At 44.1% G+C, this 19,635-nt stretch overlaps 1 protein-coding gene across 2 annotated transcripts in view; it reads right to left on the bottom strand.

Annotated features, from left to right (window-relative positions):
- LCORL (ligand dependent nuclear receptor corepressor like) overlaps positions 1-19,635 on the bottom strand; it is a gene marked incomplete at its 3' end in the record, with an annotated part of 420,506 nt that overhangs the window by 77,348 nt on the left and 323,523 nt on the right. Inside the window, exon 1 of one of the 2 annotated variants that reach the window (XM_080660328.1) lies at positions 5,719-5,989. The exons of the other annotated variant lie outside the window; for it this stretch is intronic. Coding sequence (XP_080516454.1) covers positions 5,719-5,865 — 147 coding nt within the window. The 5' untranslated portion in view covers positions 5,866-5,989. Of the gene's footprint in view, positions 1-5,718; positions 5,990-19,635 lie in introns of those variants that run through there. 2 annotated transcript variants of the gene reach the window in all.

The raw sequence follows: 19,635 nt of genomic DNA, 5'->3' as shown, positions 1-19,635 counted from the left end.
CAGTGGATGAGCGCCATCCTGTGCACAGAAAGGTTGCCAGTTCGATTCCAGGTCAGGGCACATACCTAGGTTGTGGTTTTGATCCCCAGTTGGGGCAGGTACGGAAGGCAAGTGATGGATGCCTCTCTCTCACACCAATGTTTCTCTCTTTCTCCCTCTCTCCCTTCCTCTCTAAGCATGTGCTTGGGTGAGGATTTATAAAACAAAAAAAAGGTAACTTCTAGTAGAGAGTATAAATCTTTTTCCTTATTATTTATAACTAGAGGCTCGGTGCATGAAAATTCATGCCCTGGAGGCAGGGTCCCTCAGCCCAGCCTGCCCCTCTCACAGTCCAGGAGCCCTCAGGGGCAGGAGGCAACCCAGTGATCAGGGGAAGGTGACGCCCCATCACACCTTTGCTGCTGCCACTGCCGGCAGCGCAAGCCTCGGCCGGCCCTGGTTATCTGAGCCTCGGGCGGCACTGGGCAGCTGGGCAGCCGCCATTCGAGGCTTGCCTGTGCCTCCGGCCTGCCCTGGGTGGCTGGGGGACTAGGGGACTGGGGGACTCCAGAGGCAGGCGCCGGCAAGGCTGGCCCCGCCCCCAGGCGGGACTGAGGGGATTGGGTGCTGCCCTCTTGTGGCTGTGAGCGCCGCCATCTTTGAAGGCATGGCAGTCAATTAGCATATTTCCTCATTGGCTGTGGGCTCCAGCATCTTTGAGGGTGTAGCAGTTAATTAGCATACTCCCTCCTTATTGGCTGTGGGCGCTGCCATCTTTGCAATGGTGTGAGGGTCAGTTAGCATATTCACTCTTTATTAGATAGGATTTTATACTCAATGCCTGTTCTCCATAACCATATCCCCCCACCCCATCTCTACCGCCTCCCTATACCGTTGTTTCTGCTTATTATGTGTCTTAGTAGACTTTGGTGAAGTTCTGGGACATGGCAGACACAGCTCCCTTGATTGTGCTGGAAACAATGGCTTTGACCTCCAGAACTCCCCATGAAAACGAAAGTATCTACGGATACAGGAGTCCACCCTTATCCATGGGGGTTACGTTCCAAGACCTCCTGTGAATGCCTGAGACTGTGGACAATACCAAAACCTATATGTACTATGTTTCTTCCTATGCATGCATACCTGTGATGAAGTTTAACTTATAAATTAGGCACAGTCAGAGATCAACAACAGTAACATAATAATGTAGGACAATCGGCCCTGACTGGTTTGGCTCAGTGGATAGAGCGTCGGCCTGTGGACTGAAGGGTCCCGGGTTCGATTCCGGTCAAGGGCATGTACCTGGGTTGCAGGCACATCCCCAGTGGGAGGTGTGCAGGAGGCAGCTGATCGATGTTTCTCTCTCATCGATGTTTCTAACTACCGTATCTAAGCTCTCCCTTTCCTCTCTGTAAGAAATCAATAAAAAATATATTAAAAAAAAATAATAATAATGTAGGACAATCGTAACCACAGACTGTAATAAAAGTTGTGGGAATGGCTTTGGGGTCACCATTAAGTGAAATCAGGGTGACCTGAACACCAGCAGTGGCAGGTCAGTCGACCTCATAGCCTAGACAGCTCCTAAGTGGCTCACGGGTGGGGATGGATCTGGAACCTCCTGTTGTCCTAAATGACTCCTCTGTGCCCACTTTACAGCTTAAAGCTTCAGTTGTTCTGAAACAGTGGTTCTTACGCTGTGTTAACGTTAAGAGCTCTTTAGGGGCTTTGGAAAAACAGGAATGCCTGCCACCACTCTCCCCTCTCCCTCTAAGGTGGGGCCTGGGCCTTACATGCTTTTTGTTTTTTAGAAATATTTTAAAACATGGTGGGGGGTAGGGGGGGGAGAGGGGGAGGATGCCAGAAATAAAAATAGTACAGTGAACATCCACATACCCTTTACCCAGATTCATCTATTTTTAATATCTGGTTCCATTTGTTTTATCATTTGCTCTCCTTCTATATTTTATTTTCTCTATTTTGTTCATAAAATGCTTTGAGAGTAAGACATCCTATGCACCTCCTTAAAAGACATTTTCAACGTGCATTTCTTCACAATAAAGACATTTTCTGACCTAGCCGGTTTGACTCATTGGATAGAGCATTGGCCTGCAGACTGAAGGGTCCCGGGTTCGATTCCGGTCAAGGGCACGTACCTCAGTTGCAGGCTCCTCCCAGGTCTGGGCCCTGGTTAGGACGAGTGAAGGAGGCAACCAATCGTGTTTCTCTCACATCGAAATTTCTCTCTGTCTTTCCCTCTCTCTTCCTCTCTCTAAAAATCAATGGAAAAATTTCCTTGGGTGAGAATTAAAAAACAAACAAACACCTTTTCTTACATAGCCAGGAAGTTTAACAAGGACACAAACACTTGTATTTTCTCTATCATCATATTCCAGTTTCTCAGTTGACCGGTAGCATTTTTCCATCTAGGACAGAATCCAGTCTGGGATTAGGCATTAAGTGTAGTTGCTGTCTCACTCGTGTGCTTTCCAAAGCTCTCCAGGTGGATTTAATGTGTGTCCTGGTATTTATTTACTGGTACATGGTAAACATGTATTAGCTGTTTACCACGTGCAAAGTATCATGAGTAAATTAAGGAGTTTCTTATTTTAAGGGCTATACCAGCCGTGGGCAAACTACGGCCCGCGGGCCGGATCCGGCTGTTCTATCCGGTTCTCTTGCTCTCCCCTCCGCTCCTTTACTTTGAATTTATATTAGTTCACACAAACACTCCATCCATGCTTTTGTTCCGGCCCTCCGGTCCAGTTTAAGAACCCATTGTGGCCCTCGAGTCAAAAAGTTTGCCCACCCCTGGGCTATACTATATACCAGCGGTTTTCAACCTTTTTCACCTATCAGAGATACAAGTAAAACAAAACTTATAGAAATATTAAATATGAAGAGATGAAAAATACTCCATAAGTAATCAGTAGCCAAAAGAAAGGTGGTGTTTCAATAACAGTATCAAACATGTCTAATGTAAACAATTAGCATGAAAATAGTAAAAAGAGGCACAACAGAGGAAGAATCAACTGTGATTTTCAAGGCAGAACATACTTTGAGACATGCTGCCTCCTACATGCTAGGGACCATTCCTGCTTTCTTCACTGCCGTATTTTCAGTGCTTGGCACATAGTAGGTGTGCCATAAATATTAATGAGTGAACTGATTGCATTATATTCAAATGCTCTGTTTATGTGTTTGTCATACCATAAGGATAGGGCCGCTGTGTTACTCAGTTTTATGTCATCAATACTCAGCACATAGTACGCATTCCCTAAATTCACTAAATTAAAGGTTCACTTCTCCCACAAAACCTCTCTGAACTGTTCTTACCATAGAGACTTTGTTTCTACTTCTATAGAACTGATCATTTAAAATGTCCAATTTAGCAACTGATTATAGTGTCTTTTAGTTTTTTATTGTCTAAAGTTTTACATATGTCTCCTTTTTCCCCGATTAACCCCCCCCATGTCTTTTAGTTTTTGATCCAACCTTCTTTCTCCAAAAATATTTTAGAGATGATGGCTTACACTTTTCTTAAAAGATTATTTATTCATTTTTAAAAAATACATTTTTGATTTCAGAGAGGAAGGGAGAAGGAGAGTGAGAGATAGAAACATCACTGCCAGAGTGAAACATGGATCTGCCGCCTCCAGCACACGCCCCAGTGGGGATCCAGCCCGCATGTGCCCCTGACTGGGAATGGAACCCGTATCCTTTCAGGGCACAGGAAGATGCCCAACCAGCTAAGCCATGATGGCCAGGGAGCCTTATGCTGTTTATAGTACCTTGAATCAAGAATATCAATACTGCCCTAGCTGGTTTGGCTCAATGGATAGAGCGTCAGCCTGCAGACTGAAGGGTCCCAGGTTCGATTCCAGCCAAGGGCACATGCCTGGGTTGCGGGCTCAGTCCCCAGTGGGGGGCATGCAGGAGGCAGCCGATCAATGATCCTCTCTCATTATTGATGTTTCTGTCTCTGTCTCCCTCTTCTGTCTTCTCTAAAATCAATAAAAAATATATTTAAAAAAAAAAAAAAGAATATCAATACTGCCCTAACCGGTTTGGCTCAGTGGATAGAGCGTCGGCCTGCGGACTGAAGGGTCCCGGGTTCGATTCCGGTCAAGGGCATGTACCTTGGTTGCGGGCACATCCCCAGTGGGGGCTGTGCAGGAGGCAGCTGATCGATGTCTCTCTCTCATCGATGTTTCTAACTCTCTATCCCTCTCCCTTCCTCTCTGTAAAAAATCAATAAAATATATTAAAAAAAAAAAGAATATCAATACTGCCCTAGCTGGTATGGCTCAGTGGACAGAGCATCAGCCTGCAGACTGAAGGGTCTCAGGTTTGATTCCAGTCAAGGGCACATGCCCGGGTTGCAGGCTCGGTCTCCAGTGTGGGGCATGCAGGAGGCAGCTGATCAATGATTCTCTACATCATTGATGTTTCTACCTCTCTCCCTCTCCCTTCCTCTCTGAAATCAATAAAAATATATTAAAAAAAAGAATATCAATACTCTTTGGGGGTTGATATCACTACTTGATGCATGTAGATTAGACCAGTGGTGCCAAGAACTACCTCCATCCCCCTTTTCCATCCTTGACTAAAGAAATCACTATTTACAGACAGGCACGTGTGTAAGAATGTGGAGAAGTTAACCTGGGAGTTGGGGGTGGGAGAGAAGGCAGCTAACTGTCCAATTCCTGGTCTCTGTGCTCTCCCCCTCCTGGCAATATGGGAAGGACAATGCCTGCAATCCTACAAAAAAAGTGGGTGTGGGAAGTGGGAGGGAAACAGGGAAGAGGGCAGAACCTGGACCGGAGTTTATGATGAGATCTAAAGGAAACCCCAGGGGAAACAACTACATCCAGGCTCCGGGGCCTTGGGTAGAAGGCAGAGAGGGATGTTGCTCATCTACCCACAGGGCACAGCAGGGGGACCCATCACAAGGAGCTCCTCATTGGGAAGCGACAGGGGTTACTACAGGGCAGAGTGGTGTCTCCTTGCTGGTCTTCTAAGGAAGGCACCACAGTCCGTGGAGGTCAGTCAGAGCCCTGGGATGAGAAGAGGAGGTGGGCTGGCTGACTTCCCACAATTAAATGGTGAATCCTGCACTTGCTTATTTTTGCTCCCACACACGTCCGCACCCCGTTTGATAGTAAGTCCCCTGGGCTGCCTTCCAGGTTTAGTTACGGCGCCACGCAAGCTACTGGCACTCAACAAACGACTCAAATATTTGTTGTATGAAAAAAAATAATGAATCAAGTGTTTAAATAGAGCGCACATGACCTCCCCAGCTGTAAAGTACAGCGATGAATAAAATCACAACATTCCAGGCCGATCACTTAAGCGGAACACACACACACACACACACACACACACACACACACACACACACACACACACACACACACACACACACACACACACACACACACACACACACACACACCAGCACTGATTCAACTGGATTCGCATCCCCACCTTGGGAGCAGACCACCTGCTCAGCGCGCAGGCTGTAGGAGTTTCCTTGCCAAGGAACCTCTCTCGCAGCTGCTTTAGGTTGGTGCCTCCAGAAGGTCAAGTCACCAACATTTAGGACCGCTCCCTTCCAGGGTGGCCTCCGAGACAAAGTTTCAACCTGGATTAGGCCTGGTGCTCCCCTGGGCGCGTCCGCACTCCCTGCGGACCAGGGGACGCCCTGGAGCGCAGCCAGCCTGCCGGCATTCACCTTACCTTGGTGAGCTGGGCTATCTTCTTGCACATTTTCACGTGCATCTCGGGGTCGCAGTCCATTCTCCAGCCGGCGCCCCCGTGGGCATCGGCTTTGGAGCCCGGGCCAGTCCCGGGTGCATGGATTTTGCTGTTGACCGCAGAAGCCATCGCGGAAACGCGTCCAGCGCACCCGGCCCCCGCTCGTGTGCTCGCGGCCCACGGTGTGCACGTGCGTGCGCGCGCGGGCGTGTGAGCGTGTGTGGGCTTTATCGGGAGAGGTGGCACTGCAGCCCGGCGGCCCGCACCGCCGCGTGGCCGCCTGCCAGCCACCCGCGCGCCCACTCTCCCTCCTCCCGCGCTCTCTCCGGCTGGCCGGCTCTGCGGGCACCCGCACCCTGCGGCGAGGCGCCGAGGACCCGCACGTGCCGCTCGCGATCTGCGCGCTGCTCCCGGCCCGTGCGGGTTTGGCTGGCAATGGTAGAGCTGGCCCGACCGGGAGACACTGGCCTTGGAGAGGTTTGCGCTGGCGACGCGCGGCGCTCTCGGACACGTGGGTGGTGCCCGGCTCTAGACTCAGCGGCGGCGGCCCCCGCCCGTGGTGGGCATCCCTGGCTAAGAAGGGAGAGGAGCCGGCCTCAGCCTCTGGCCGCGGGTGCGCACGGTTAGGGAGGAGCCCCTGACGATGTGCTGCTGGGTGAACGGGGTGACGAGGACCCCGGCACCTTCCCCAGCTTACTCAGCCAGCGGCTTTGGGGCCTTGGACCCTGGTCTGAGGACGGAGGTGGGGGGGCGGGATGCCCAGAGAGGGGCAGGGAGGTGAGAGCGAATATCTGGGACAAGAGGTGGCGCGGGGGGCCGGGGTGCACAGTGTGGCCCCCACAGGGACTGCAAATGGGAGTCCCCACCTCCCCCATCTTGGGGAGGAGCCGGGGCGTTGCGGGAGGATTGCCAGGGATCAGCAAACAAAGGGAAGAAGACGAAGGGGCGGCCGAGGAGCTGGTGACTGAAACGGGGACGCACAGTGCGGGGGGGGGGGGGGGAGCGGGGGGGGCAGGAGGAGCGCAGAGACAGGAAATGGAAAGGTAGAAAGGACGGTGGGGAAGGAGGAGGCGAAGAGGAACGGAGCAATTGCGTAACAGATGGAGCTGAAAGCCTAAGTAAATCAGGCCCGGAGAGAGTGAAGTGACTCGTCCTGATCCTTGATCCTGGATTAGGAATTTGTTTGGTGAGTGGAGAGGGGAGGGGGCCAAATGTCTTTGTGGCTCGCTTTCTCTGGTTTCAAACCGTGGGCTTTTAGGGAAGCCACAACACCCCATCCAGATTCTCCGAAAGTGTGACTAATAGCGTCAGTATCATAATAAGCAATTAGCATGGTTAATGTGTTTCCTTTTACAAACTGCCTTATACCAAGAGTTTTAATTATCTCGACAAAGCAAGCTTCGCAGTCTCAGAAACCACAACCCCATGGCTTTGCATTTCTGTGAAACATCTATATAATTTAATTTCTGAAAACGACAGTTTTCTGTTAAACATCTCTTTTTTTGAGTGAACAATTCAAGAAATGAATACACAATTTAAATCGACACTATGCTTTCCTTGTAATCCTAACACACATGAACTGGTACTGGGGTTGCAGTAATGGTATATCAGGCCTTCCATCTCATCTCCACAGGAGGAAAATAAACATGAAACATACCAGCGTGGTACATCGACATGATACCATGGAACATGACATTTTGGAATACAATGTTTTGTGGAAAAATTATAGCCAGGTTATAGTAAACAATATAATCACCAGGAGCTCCATAATGCGGGTCTAAGGACTCTAGCATTGACATTTTTTTTTTTTTTTTCGTATTCCTACCTAAAATTGTTAGTGGTAACAAAGGTGTGAAACACAGGGAAGAAAAGGGGAGTACATGGCTAAGAGCAATGGCACAAGCAGTCTTTCCAATACCTGAAATATTTAATGACCAATTTGCACAGTACATTGGATTTCACCTTGGGGTAAACAGGCAGGGAATCAATACTGTTGTCCCTCAGGTCTTTTTCTAGAGTTCAAAGGTAATAAATCATAGAATTCTCCAACATTCAAAAACGAATGGAACAAAGCTTTTAAATTCTGTTTATTACAAAGCAAGAGTATTCTGTACTTAGTAGTAACCTCAAATGGTTTTAACTGAATTAAGTTTGGTAATATGGGTGACCCTATGTATGGTTGAATATTTCAACAAAGCTATTTCTCAATTTCCCTTTCTGGAATTGACCACTGCTCTCTTTTTTAAAATTTTAAATCACTTACGGTGCTCATGGAATACAAATTTAAGTATTGTCCAGAATATTGACAGGGAACTAGAATTTCTCAAATTTTGCTAAACATAAAAATGATCAGGAGCTTGTTAAAAATATTTATGACTCCCCACATGAGAAATTTTGATTTAGTGCATCTGGGTAAGGCATTTTAATATATATATATATATATATATATATATATATATATATATATATATAATTGATATTTTACAGAGAGGAAGGGAGAGGGATAGAGAGCTAGAAACATTGATGAGAGAGTAACATCGATCAGCTGCCTCCTGCACACCTCCCACTGGGGATGTGCCCGCAACCAAGGTACATGCCCTTGACCGGAATCGAACCCGGGACCCTTCAGTCCGCAGGCCGACGCTCTATCCACTGAGCCAAACCGGTTTCGGCTGGGTAAGGCATTTTAAACAATCGCTTCAGTGATGCTGTTGTGGATGGTACCAGACCCCACCTTGAGAATTGCTTTAATAGTGTAACCAAGCCTCGTCATGTCCCTCCATGTATTTTTGCTTTATAACCTACGTTATGACACGGCAATTTGACTCCTAGGTATTATACCCAATGGGGAATGGGTACACATACCCACCAAACACTCAGGTATAAGAATACTTATTGCAGCTTTATGTATAACCAAAAATTGGAAAGAGCTCGAATGCTATCAACTGGTGAATAGATAAATGAATTACGGCATATTCACACAATGGAATAGTCAACAGCAATAAAAACATGGACCACTGATACATGCAAACACCTGGATGAATCACATATGTTACATTGATGAAAAGCTAAGCATAAAACAATACATGATCTCATTCATATGAAGTCAAGAACAAGCACAACTGATTGCTATTTAAGAGAAGAGTGGCTATTTCTGGGGTAGGTACAGACTGGGAAAGGGCGCTAGTGAAAAAGAAACTTTTTGTTCTTTGATTTCAGTGTATACATCGTGATATGAGTGTGTCTATATGTGAAACCATCACGTACACTTAGGATTAGCGCACTTCATGTACTTCACTGTAGGTTTATTATTCCTTACTTAAAAAAAGGGCAGATGGACAAATTGGGCTGGCATGGTTTCCTTAATGGATTTTTGTTGTTGTTAATCCTCACCCGAGGATATTTTTCCATTGATTTTTAGAGAGAGTAGAAGGGAGATGGAGAGAAGAGAGAAACATCGATGTGAGAAAGATTAGTTGCCTCCTGCACCCACCCCAACCAGGGCCCGGGAAGCTGCAACCGAAGTACATGTCCTTGACCGAAATCAAACCCAGGACTCTTCAGTCTGCTGGCTGACACTCTATCCACTGAGCCAACCGTCTAGGGCTCCTTAATGGACTTGATGACAAAGAAAAAAACACATCACCACACAATCATGTGCAATTAAATCAAAATTTATTCCAAGAATACATAAGCCTCTGTAATAATAAAAGGGTAATATGCTAATTAGACCAGACATCTTCTGGACATCATTCTGGATGTCCTTCCTGATGAAGCTGGGGCCAGGGGGTACCCAGCCCTAGTCCTGGATGCCTGTGGGCAGCCTGGGGGAAGCCAGCCTGGGTCCCGGGTGCCTGCTGGTGGCCAGAGGAGGGAAGCCCAGATCCCAGGTGCCGGAGGAAAGCTGGTGCCAGCAGCCCGGGTCCCAGCAGCTGGGGGAAGGAAGGCCTACTCTTGCACAAATTTTCATGCATCGGGCCTCTAGCATATAATAAAAGCCTAATATGCTAAGTGTCCAGTTGTCTGGTTGTCCGTTCAACCAATCAAGGCATAATATGCTAATGATATGCTAAGACTGCTCAACCACTCGCTATGATGTGCACTGAACACCAGGGGCAGACACTCCAACCAGTAGGTTAGCTTGCTGCTGGGGTCTGGCTGATTGGGACTGAGGGAGACGGGCTGCACACGCCCTGGAGCCCACCTACGGTCCCTCCCTGGCTGGCCAACCTCCCACATCCCTCCCCTGTCCAGCTAATTCACCCGTGGGGTCCCTCAGCCTGCCTTGCGTCCTCTCGCAATCTGGGCTGAGGGACCCCCCCTCCCCAAGTGCATGAATTTCGTGCACTGGGCCTCTAGTAATAATATAAACAAAGTATAGAAAAAACCTCAAACATAAAACAGGAAAAAAATCTAAAGTGCTACGTAGGAATATATTATGGATCTGTCACTGGATTTAACTATATTTTGATGTCGAAAATAGTATGGAAGATAAACTACAAAATTTCAAAATATTATTTTTAAAGTCATAGATAATTCATTATGCTTTTGAGCCCACAAAGGTAAAATCAAAATGAAAAACTTGTTGAAATGACTGCTGTAGATTATGGATCATTTTTATAAATAAAAATTTTTGAGACTTGCCTAAGCAAGGGACAGTTTATTTTACAAAATAAATCATTAAATAATATTTATTTTCTGAAAAAAATTTCTGCAGTGCACACCTTACTGGAAAGTGAGGACCTTTTGCAATTGTGGTGTATGATGCCTGAAGGATCAATTTGCTGACAACACTACATCTGTATTTTAAAGTGTCTACTAAATCTTACTGCTAAAACTGTAATAATTACATTTAAAAAATAAAAATTTCAGGTTTACTTTTGTGATACAGTGACACTCATCCAAAAATGTGTATTTGGTATACTTCTAATGGTCTCATTTTATTACTAACCTAGTTTCCTATGTAATTATCTTCTTTTTCCCTAGTTTCCCAATATCTGTCTCATTCTTTTCTACATTTTCCATATACTCACTTTGTCCCAAGTTTTCTAGAGACCTACTTCCTGAAACCCCTATCCTACTTACTTGACACAGTAGTCATCCTGGGATTTTTCCTTCATTGTATTCCTTTGTGAGATCTTATGTTTTCAGGATCCCACGCCTTCTTACTTAGATTACTCCTTTGCTTTGGTGAAGCACATCCTCCAGTAACCTCCTAAGAAAGGGTACATGGTAAGGTAAAATTTTGAGACCATGCAAGTCTGACCTTTATTTTAGTTCCATACTTGGTTGGATTGGCTGGATATAGAAGTCTAGATCAGAATTTTTAAATTTGAAGGCCTTGCTTTCATAGTCTTCGAACATCCAGTGTTGCTACCAAAAACTCTAAATGCCATTCTGAAAATACCCTTTTCTGTAAACCTTGTTTTCCCTCTTGTGAAACCTAAGGATCTTTAACCCTGGGATACTGAAATATCATGATGTGCTTTTGTACTTTTTAATTCATTGTGATGGGCACTCAGTAGATCCTGTTAGTTTAGGGAAATCTTTTTTTCTCTCTTCATCTCCTTTCTCTGTTCTCTCATTTTGAGGCTCTTATTAATCAGATGTTGCTTCCCATTCCGATCTTATTTTCCTTTTTGTTTTCCTATTTTTCATCTCTGCCTTTTTAGTCTACTTTCAGAAACTTCTTCAACTTATTTTCCAACACATCTACTGAATATTTAATTTTGGCTTCCTTATTTTTTCCAATACTTTTATTTTCTTTTTTTTAAATTTAATAAATCTTTATTGTTCAGATTATTACAATTGTTTCTCCTTTTTCCCCCCATAGCTCCCCTCCACCCAGTTCCCACCCCACCCTTTGCCCTTACCTCCCCCCACACTGTCCTCATCCATAGGTGTACGATTTTTGTCCATTCTCTTCCTGCACCCCCCTTACCCCTTTCCCCCTGAGAATTATCAGTCCAGTCCCTTTCTATGCCCCTGATTCTATTATATTCACCAGTTTATTCTGTTCCTCAGATTTTGAATTCACTTGGTTTTTAGGTTCACTTGTTGATAGATATGTATTTGTTGTTCATAATTTTTATCTTTACTTTTTTCTTCTTCCTCTTCTTAAAGAATACCTTTCAGCATTTCATATAATACTGGTTTGGTGGTGATGAACTCCTTTAGCTTTTTCTTATCTGTGAAGCTCTTTATCTGACCTTCCATTCTGAATAATAGCTTTGCTGGGTAGAGTAGTCTTGGTTGCAGGTCCTTGCTATTCATCACTTTGAATATTTCTTGCCACTCCCGTCTGGCCTGCATAGTTTCTGTTGAGAAATCAGCTGACAATCATATGGGTGTTCCCTTGTAGGTAATTAACTGTTTTTCTCTTGCTGCTTTTAATATTCTCTCTTTGTCTTTTGCTCTTGGCATTTTAATTATGATGTGTCTTGGTGTGGTCCTCTTTGGATTCCTTTTGTTTGAGGTTCTGTGCGCTTCCTGGACTTGTAAGTCTATTTCTTTCACCAGGTGGGGGAAGTTTTCTGTCATTATTTCTTCCAATAGGTTTTCAGTATCTTGCTCTCTCTCTTCTTCTGGCACCCCCATAATTCTGATGTTGGTATGCTTGAAGTTGTCCCAGAGGCTTCTTATACTATCTTCAACTTTTTGGATTCTTTTTTCTTTTTTTTTGCTTCTCCGGTTGAGTGTTTTTTGCTTCTTTGTATTTCAAATCTTTGACTTGATTCTTGCATCCCTCTAGTCTGCTGTTGGGTCTCTGTATAATATTTTTTATTTCAGTCAGTGTATATTTAATTTCTAATTGGTCCTTTCTCATATCTTCGAGGGTCTCTTTATATTCATCGGCCTTTTCTAAGATATTCTTGAAAAGTCTTATAACTGTGGTTTTGAATTCTATATCCAGTCATTTGTTTTCCTCCATTTCTTTCGTTTGTGATCTGTTTCTTCGTCTCCCCATTTTTCACTGCTTCCCTGAGTTGATAGAGTGGCTTTGTGTGCTAGGTGTCCTATATAGCCCAGTGGGTCAGCCTCCCCAGTTAACCTGAAGTGGACACTCTTGGTGCACCCCTTTGTAGACTATGTGTACAGCCTTGTTGTAGTTAAGTCTTGATTGTTGTTGGTATCACTGGGAGGAATTGACCTGCAGGCCAGTTGGCTGTGAGGATGAGCTGTGTCTACACTGGGAGATTTTTGGTGCTGGAGACAGCCTTATAGGATTAGCCTTGCCAGATTGCAAAGGCCTCTGTGCTCAGCTTGGAATGGGTGGAGTCTCAGGCTGGAGCAGACAGTCTTGGCTTCCTGTCAGCCCTGCCCTTGTGCACGAGTCTCCAGACCTCTGCCTTCCACGGTTCCTGAGTTTCTGCCTTACAGTCCAGATTTCCCCCGTAAGAGCGAGCGTGTGTCCCCAGGTACTGGCCCGGAACTGTGGTTCAGTGCAGTCAGAACTGGGGTTCAGTGCAGTCAGGAGCTTCGGACTCCCTTCCGCTAGGGATAGCCTGTGGCAACCTCTGCAGTCAGTCTTTGTGCACACTCGCGCCTCCGGACCCCTGCCGCCGCGGCTCCCCTAAGTCTCCGAGTGCCTTTCTCTCTACCTGACAGTCCAAACTCCCCCTGTATGAGCCTGGGTCCACAGGGTTTTGCCCAGAACTGAGGTTCAGTGCAGTCAGAACTGGGGTTCAGTGCAGTCAGGGGCTTCCTTCCCCCTCCAGCCAGAGAAAGCCAGCTAGGCACTCCGCCGCCCTTCCTCTCTGTGCACAGATGTCTCCCTACCTCAGCTCTTTGCCGCTCCTTCTCCGTGAGCTTTCCTCTTTCCTTCTAGTTGTAGAATTTCCACTCAGCCAGCTTTCCTGTGGTTCTGGATGGTGTCCATTCTGTCTTTTAGTTGTAGTTTTGAAATTGTTGTGCGGGGCAGCAGTTTAGGTGCTTACCTATGCCGCCATCTTGGTTTCTTCCCAATACTTTTATTTTCTGATTCTTCATTTTTTTTCTTGCCACTCCCTTCTCTTTTTTTAAATTTCTTTATTGATTAAGGTATTACATATGTATCCTTATTCCCTCATTACCCCCCACCTCCCATTCATGCCCCCACCCCCTGTTGTCTGTGTCCATTGATTAGGCTTACATGCATGCATATAAGTCCTTTGGTTGATCTCTCCCCCTTACCCCCACCCTCCCCTACCTTCCCTGAGGTTTGATGTTCTGATTAATGTTTCTCTGTCTCTGGATCTATTTTTGTTCATCAGTTTATGTTGTTCATTATATTCCACAAATGAGTGAGATCATGTGATATTTATCTTTCTCTGCCTGGCTTATTTTACTTAGCATAATGTTCTCCAGTTCCATCCATGCTGTTGCAAATGGGAAGAACTCCTTCTTTTTTACCGCAGTGTAGTATTCCATTGTGTAGATGTACCACAGTTTTTTAATCCACTCATCTGCTGATGGGCACCTAGGCTGTTTCCAAATCTTAGCTATGATGAATTATGCTGCTATGGTGGCAAATTGCAGTGCTCCATTTAGAGTGGCGTGATCTCTGGAAAGCTGGCTGGGACTTGTCAGCGGCTTTTGAAAAGGTGGGACTCCACAAGAAGCCAGAGGTGGCCACTCAGGAATTGGTTCCAGTTTGGGTACACAATGGGAACAATGGGAGAGTCTTAGACCTATCTCTCGAAGTATATGGACCGGTGTGCTTGGATCTAAGAGTTTAGCATGATATAACCAGGAATTAGGATTTAAAGGTCTCCAAGTAGTCGAATATTTTAAAAGGCACTTAACCTGCCAGGCAAGACTCTCCAGAGCTGTCAGGTTGGGCACCACAGGGTCCTCTTCTTCAGAGGAATCCCACTCTTCCCCAGAACTCTCATTTAGGTAGTTAGCGTTTTCTTCTTCCTCACTTTCTGATTCTGATAAGGGACCAGGAGAGGGGTTTCTGGGACCCATAAGAATAGAAAAGAAGGAACCAGAAAAGGTAACAACTGAAGCCAGCAAAACACTAACACTGGCAAATAGAACAAAAGATGGAAAATCCTTTCAACAAGATTAACTTGCCTGGTTCTGAGTCCATTACACACACAGTATGCCTTTGGCTTGCACCACTATGCAGTTCTTCGAGATTATGTTGTATAGTCTTCACTTACAAAGAAGACATCTCGGTTCTCAGGACCAGTTCAGTGTATAAAAGTTAGTCACTTACCTGCAGCACACATCAGAGTCTCTCCTCTAAATCCTGGCTACCCAAGAAGAGAAGGGGTCTTCATACAGGCAAGCTGATTTTCTTAGCGTGGTCTCAACTGGCCGTGATACTGTGAAGAGGCACTTGTGTCCTCTGTTTTGTTGTCAGGAATATTACATCTACTTGGTAAGGAGAAGAAGCTCAGTGGTTGGCTTCATAGTCTGCTGGTGCAGCGAATTTTGTGCAGGGGATGGTGGGATGAGTTGTCAAGGACATCTGGTGTGCACGGATCCGACGTTTTCCATAAGTGGTGCAAATGCCCTTGGAAACTGGTAACTTAGCTGTTGGACTATCTGGAAAGGTAGCCTTAACCTGTAAAGGAGAAGACTAGACACATGATATTAAAGCCTGAAAGCACTAGGTAACATTACTGTCTATCTATGAATATCCAAGAACATGGATGCCGAACAAGAAATCTTCTGGACTTTCCCATCTCTAGTTCATAGGCTTAGGCAGATTTTCCTGTGGCAAATGGCTCCTAAAATCATAAAACTGGGAAGGAGAGCCTGGGCCCATTTTAATCCTTTGTTGGTACATATCGGGGCCAGTTTGTTTTTACATTGGCAGTTCTAGCCCTGAAAATTACTTCCACAAAGCAGATCCCTTATGTCCCAAACTCCAAGTAGAGAGCTATAAAAACTATGTTATTTATATCTTTTTACCTTTAGATATGCTTGGTGGGATTAGTTTTAAGAGACCTGTGTCCTGCTTGTAGACTTTCGGTGAGACCCAGAGGTGGTGGTCATATGACTCCACTCTACAGGTATGAAAAGATGGCAGGTATAAATCTTAATACAATAGGAATTACACTGAATGTAAACAGGTTAAACTCACAATTAATAGGCAGATACTCAGACTGAATTAAAAAAACAAAACAAGATTCAATATTCTGTTGTTAACAAAAGACATGTTAAAGCAAACAAAAACAACAAAAAACAACATAGAAAGGTTTAAAAAATGATGAAAAAAGATAGCAATTTTAACAACAACAACAACAACAAAGATTTTAAGCCAAAAATTGTAAGGGACAGAGATGGAAGTGACCCTGAATGAAATGATGTTATTCGATGTTCTTTGAGGGTTTGCTGTTCTTATCATATATTCACCTGAAAACACATACTCAATTTTTCTCAAGTAACCACTGATAGAACTGAAGGGGGAAACATAAGCAGGGATACAAAAAGCATGAAAAACAGTTAAAATATTAATATACTTTGAGTATTATATAAGTAAACAGAACAATACCAAACAATAGATATTTGAGTATGCACACACACAAATAGATCATGCATAAGGTTATAAAGTATAACTAGGGCCATTTCATTCAGACTGAATCTTTGACCACAATGCAATAAAAGTAGGTACCGTGTTTCCCCGAAAATAAGACAGTGTCTTATATTAATTTTTGCCCCCAAAGACACGCTAGGTCTTATTTTCAGGGGATGTCTTATTTTTCCATGAAGAAGAATATGGTACACATTTATTGTTAAATGAAAATAAAGGAAATTTATTACCTGTATACGGTACGGTAGTACAGTAGTTGTCAACACAAACCAGACAAACTGTGAATCCTACAGTATCAAGAATTTACTCATTTATTCAATGACAATCATGTCATCATCTTCTGGAACATCATCATAACAATCCAATTCCTGAATTTCCTGGTGAATTTCTTGTGACTCCATTTCTTTCAGAATCAGTGGACCAAATCTCTCATGTTTAGCAATAGCACTGTCTTTAAATGAGTACTTCTTGTCAAGGTAGCCTGCTCGCAGTGCATTTGCAATGCAACTGTCAGTGATTTTCTCCCATGAATTCTTCACCCAAGTCACAACTTCTTGCAGTTTAGGTTTCACAAAGTTTCCACGCTGATTTCTCTCCATTCTATTTTCAATGTAGTCATTAATTTCCATACGCAAATTGTCTTTGAATGGCTTGTTTATTGCAATATCAAGAGTCTGGAGATAGGCCGTCATTCCTGCAGGAATCATTATCTGATCTATTTTTCTTTCGTGAAGAAATGTCTTCATGTCTTTAGCGCGGTGAGTGCTGGCTGCATTCCAGACTAGCAGACCTCTTTGGCTCCCTCGCATAACAAGCGGCAGCATTAAATCGACCCACTTCCTTATAACTGCTTGTGTGGCCCAGGCTTTTTCAGTTTCAAGAATAAAAACGCCCAAAACACGTTCAATCTTTTCCTTCTTGCCCTTAGAAATGATTAAAGGTGGGATTTTAGTGCCATCCAGACGAATTGCCAAAATACAGGAAACATGTGCACTTTCATAAGCAGTGGAGGGAATGTACGCTAACGAGGCACCCCGCTGTTCAATTGTTGTTTGAGATGATTGGCCCATAAACACTGCGGTTTCATCCATAGCAATCATGTTGGAAAGATTGTATTTAGAGAAGTCAGCATCATCAATAAAGGACTTGAATGCAAGTGCTCGCTTAATAACTTGAGTATCTTCCAACCTAAACAATGTTGTAGATCTTCTTAAAGACAGTTCACTTCGCTGAAGGAAATTATCCAGCCAGTGTTGTGATGCTTTGAAGTCTTCGGGGGCTATGTCAAACTGTGGTGCCATTGCAAGGGCAAATTCTTGAATCTGAGCCCTATTCACAACCAAAGCCTTTGCTCTCCTGTCAACAACCCATTCACAGTTCAGGTCTTCCAGCTCGGAAAATAATGGTTGCCGACCTGATCCACACTTGCGCTTTTTAGCATTTCCCTTGTCCACTTGTTCAATGAGGTTACCATACTCTGCTCGCCATTTTCGGACCAATCGGATACTCAACATCTTCTCTTTGTAGAAAGCAGTAAGATTTTGGCCCCAAGAGTCTTCCACGATTCCTTTCTTGTACTCCACGGAGTAGCTTTTTCTTTTTGCGCTCATTTCTAGGGGTAAAAAAAAAGGAATTGGGGTATCAAGGTGGGGGAGGGGGATCCCTCAAAATGACACAGGGGGGATCAGAGGGGGGAATCAAAATGGCACAGGAGAATCAGAGGGGGGAAATACCATTTTAGTAACCCCTTTTGATCCTCCTGTCATTTTGATTGCCCCCTCTGATCCTCCTGTGTCATTTTAAGTGATCCCCCTCCCCCCACCCCTGTGCCACTGAACACCTTCACCAGACATCCCCCCTACCCCTTTATCAGACATTTACCCCCTGGGGCCTGCCTGGGGACGGTCACTGGGCTTGCTGGGGCCTGGATCTGGGCTGGAGCAGGGTCTGCCACTGACTGAGAACCTTCAGTCATCATGAAGGCGGCCGCGAGCATCAGGTAGTGTCACCAGAGACAGACCAGCACTCACCACCTTCACCACGTACCGTCCGCTCTAATCCTCCTGTTCTTCTTCACGCATCTGCAAAAGTCTCCTCCTCTCTCCCGCCCCGCGCTCACGGCTCACTCCGACCTCCGCTCTGCCTCCACACAGCAGTGACGTCAGGACTCCGTGTAACGTCACTGGTTGCTAGACGCCAGTCAGGGCGGCCCTAGCGACCAGTTTATGGTAAATTAGTTTTCATTCTGAGACAGAGCCTGGGGGCCTTATTTTCGGGGGATGCCTTATATTTCACTCAGAAGGAAACCTGTAAGTAGGTCTTATTTTCGGAGGATGTTTTATTTTCGGGGAAACACGGTATTAAGTGTTACTTAAAAGTAATCCCCAGGGAAGGGCGGGTTCAGGGTAGAGGTCAATGGGAAAAAACCACCACAAAAGGGACATCTGTAATACTTTCAGTAATAAAGATAAATTAAAAAGAAAAAATAATCCTATGCTGAGACATAAATGATTCAGGGATTAAAATGGAAAGTATAAAGATTATTAAAAATATTAACACCGAATAATAATATTAGACTACCTGCAAGGCATAATTTATGGGACATGGCCAAACCAGTACATAAAAGAAATGCATAGCTTTGAATACACTGATGAGAAAACAAGGAAATTTAAATATCCACAAGTTTAAAAAATAAAATAAATAAATACCCACAAGTTAAGAATTCAATTCAAGATAATGCAAAAGAGCAATAGCAAAATAAGGCAGCAAAGAAATAATAAAGGCAGGAATGAAACTAGTATATAAAATAGTAATAAAGAAGACTGATAAAACTAAAATATTTTCTGAAAATATGAAATAAAAACAAAACTGGTGAGACTTATCAAAAAGGTTTAAAAATAACAAAGACTAAAAAAAACAGGAAAAAAATGCTAATGTAGGAAATTCTAGATGAAATGGCTAAATTCTAGAAGAATATAAAATGTTGAAATTCATACAGGAAGAAACAGATAATTTCAATAGAATAAATTAGTAAGTATTTAAAAAAAGGTAAACACTACCTATTAAAAATATCAAGACCCTATAGTTTTATAACTGAGTCCCACTAATTCCTAGAAGATTCGTATCTATTTTACATAAGTTGTTCCATAAAAAAAGAAAAATGTGTAATAAACTGACTAACTCCTTTTATAAGGATAATAAAATATTAACTCCAAATCTAGATATAAACCAAATAAGAAAAATATAGGCTCGTTTCACTTGCAAAAATTCAAAATATTACCCAACAAGACTAAAAGTGTATTAAAGAAAAGAAAAATATGTTATAATCAGATAGCTTATCCCAGGAAAAGAATATACCAGCTTGGAAAAATTTC

This window comes from Plecotus auritus (assembly GCF_963455305.1).
Source record: "Plecotus auritus genome assembly, chromosome: 1".
Lineage (NCBI taxonomy): Eukaryota > Metazoa > Chordata > Mammalia > Chiroptera > Vespertilionidae > Plecotus > Plecotus auritus.
The sequence above is the reverse complement of the archived record's forward strand: the minus strand, read 5'-3'. Positions and strand labels throughout refer to the sequence as shown.